The sequence below is a fragment of the Eimeria mitis genome, genomic scaffold (genome assembly GCF_000499745.2).
Source record: "Eimeria mitis Houghton genomic scaffold, Emh_scaff4932, whole genome shotgun sequence".
NCBI lineage: Eukaryota > Apicomplexa > Conoidasida > Eucoccidiorida > Eimeriidae > Eimeria > Eimeria mitis.
Genome location: NW_013573234.1, coordinates 1 through 1447, shown reverse-complemented (window position 1 = coordinate 1447; position 1447 = coordinate 1). Strand labels below are relative to the sequence as shown.

Genomic DNA, 1447 nt, shown 5'->3' with positions numbered 1-1447 from the left:
ACAGCACGCAACACACAACAACTGCAGCGGGGGAGCGAAAGCAGCAAGCTGAAGGACGCGGGGAGACGACAGCGGGATCGGATCCCAGCCCTGGTCCCTGTCCCCTAGACCCCTAAACCCCTAACCCTAGAAACCCTTAAAAAGCTCTAAACCCTAGAGAGTATATACAGCAGCAACGAACCTCTTTCTTTGCTATAGATGGGGGAATACCAATAACATATACTAAGCAGCGCTGAATGACGCGGACGTCCTTCAGAGCTGCTGCCTGGGCGGATGACGGAGCTGCTGCTTCTCGCGAGCCGCGACGGTGAGCCCCTGATGCTTGCTGCTGCGCTGCTGCTGCGTTTCTGCTGCTGCTGCCATAAGAAGCAGCCGAGCTGCTGCTTGCAGCACCTCCGCGGGATGATCCAGAGGCACCGGCAGAGCGACTGCTGCTGCTGCTGCTGCTGCTGCTGCTGCTGCTACTGCTGCCGCCACCGCTGCTCCCACTCCTCGTTGGATCCGATGCCCCGCAGACCTTATCTCTTGACTTGCGTCCTACTTGCTTCGTGAGCCTGAGCAGCAGCACACAGCAGCCAGCAGAGAACACCATCAANTTGACTTGCGTCCTACTTGCTTCGTGAGCCTGAGCAGCAGCACACAGCAGCCAGCAGAGAACACCATCAAGCAGCCGCAGCAGCTAGCAGCACAGCTGCATTGTTTATGTGTGTTGAAATCCCTCATTTCTGTTAGCGGCCGGGTGTATAGTGAGCCTGCTTTTCTCCTTTGCCTGAGCGTGTGTATGCGTGTATCTCGCGTTTGCTTGTCTGCAACAGCTTCCTTTCTGCTGCTGTTGCTGCTGCTGCTGCTGCAGCAGTTGCTGCAGTTGCTGCACTAAAGCTGCTGCCGCTGCAACTCACTCCAAGACCTTTGTCTGGTCGTATTTGAACTTCTTCTCGTCATAGTCGCGGCGACAAGCTGGGCACTTGTTCGCCAGATGATCACGTATGTGGTGCAGGCACCAAAGACACACCTAAGTACCCGCAGCAGCAGCAACAGCAACAGCAGCAGCAGCAGCAGCAGCAGCAGCAGCAAGAGCAGAGAGTTGTGTTGCTTATGCCCTGTGTAACTGCTGCAGCAACAAACCCTACGGCGATAAACCCTAAGGTAATACACCCCCAGGCAACAAACCCCGGAGCGACAAACCCTACAGCAACAAACTCTAAACTACCAAACCCTAGAGAAACAAACCCTAGAGGAATAAACCCTAAGACGATAAACCCTAACCCGCACCCCTGGAGCAACAAACCCTCACGCGACAAACCCCAGGGTGACAAAGCTAAACCCTGCGGCGACAAACCCTAATGCTAGAAACACAAACCCTCATGCGCTGCAACACACCTGGTAGCCGCACTCGCAGGGGAAGAGGCCCCTGTCTGTCTCATCGAGGGTTTCTAGGCAGAGGGGG

The 1447-nt window shown here is 55.7% G+C and overlaps 1 protein-coding gene across 1 annotated transcript in view; it reads right to left on the bottom strand.

The window, feature by feature from the left end:
• Nucleotides 1–592, bottom strand: part of EMH_0078620 (RRM domain-containing protein, putative) — a gene marked incomplete at both ends in the record, with an annotated part of 3356 nt that extends 2764 nt beyond the window's left edge. Inside the window, one exon of the mRNA XM_013500027.1 lies at nt 182–592. Coding sequence (XP_013355481.1) covers nt 182–592 — 411 coding nt within the window. The remainder of the gene's footprint in view (nt 1–181) is intronic.
• Between the last annotated feature and the right edge of the window lie 855 nt (nt 593–1447).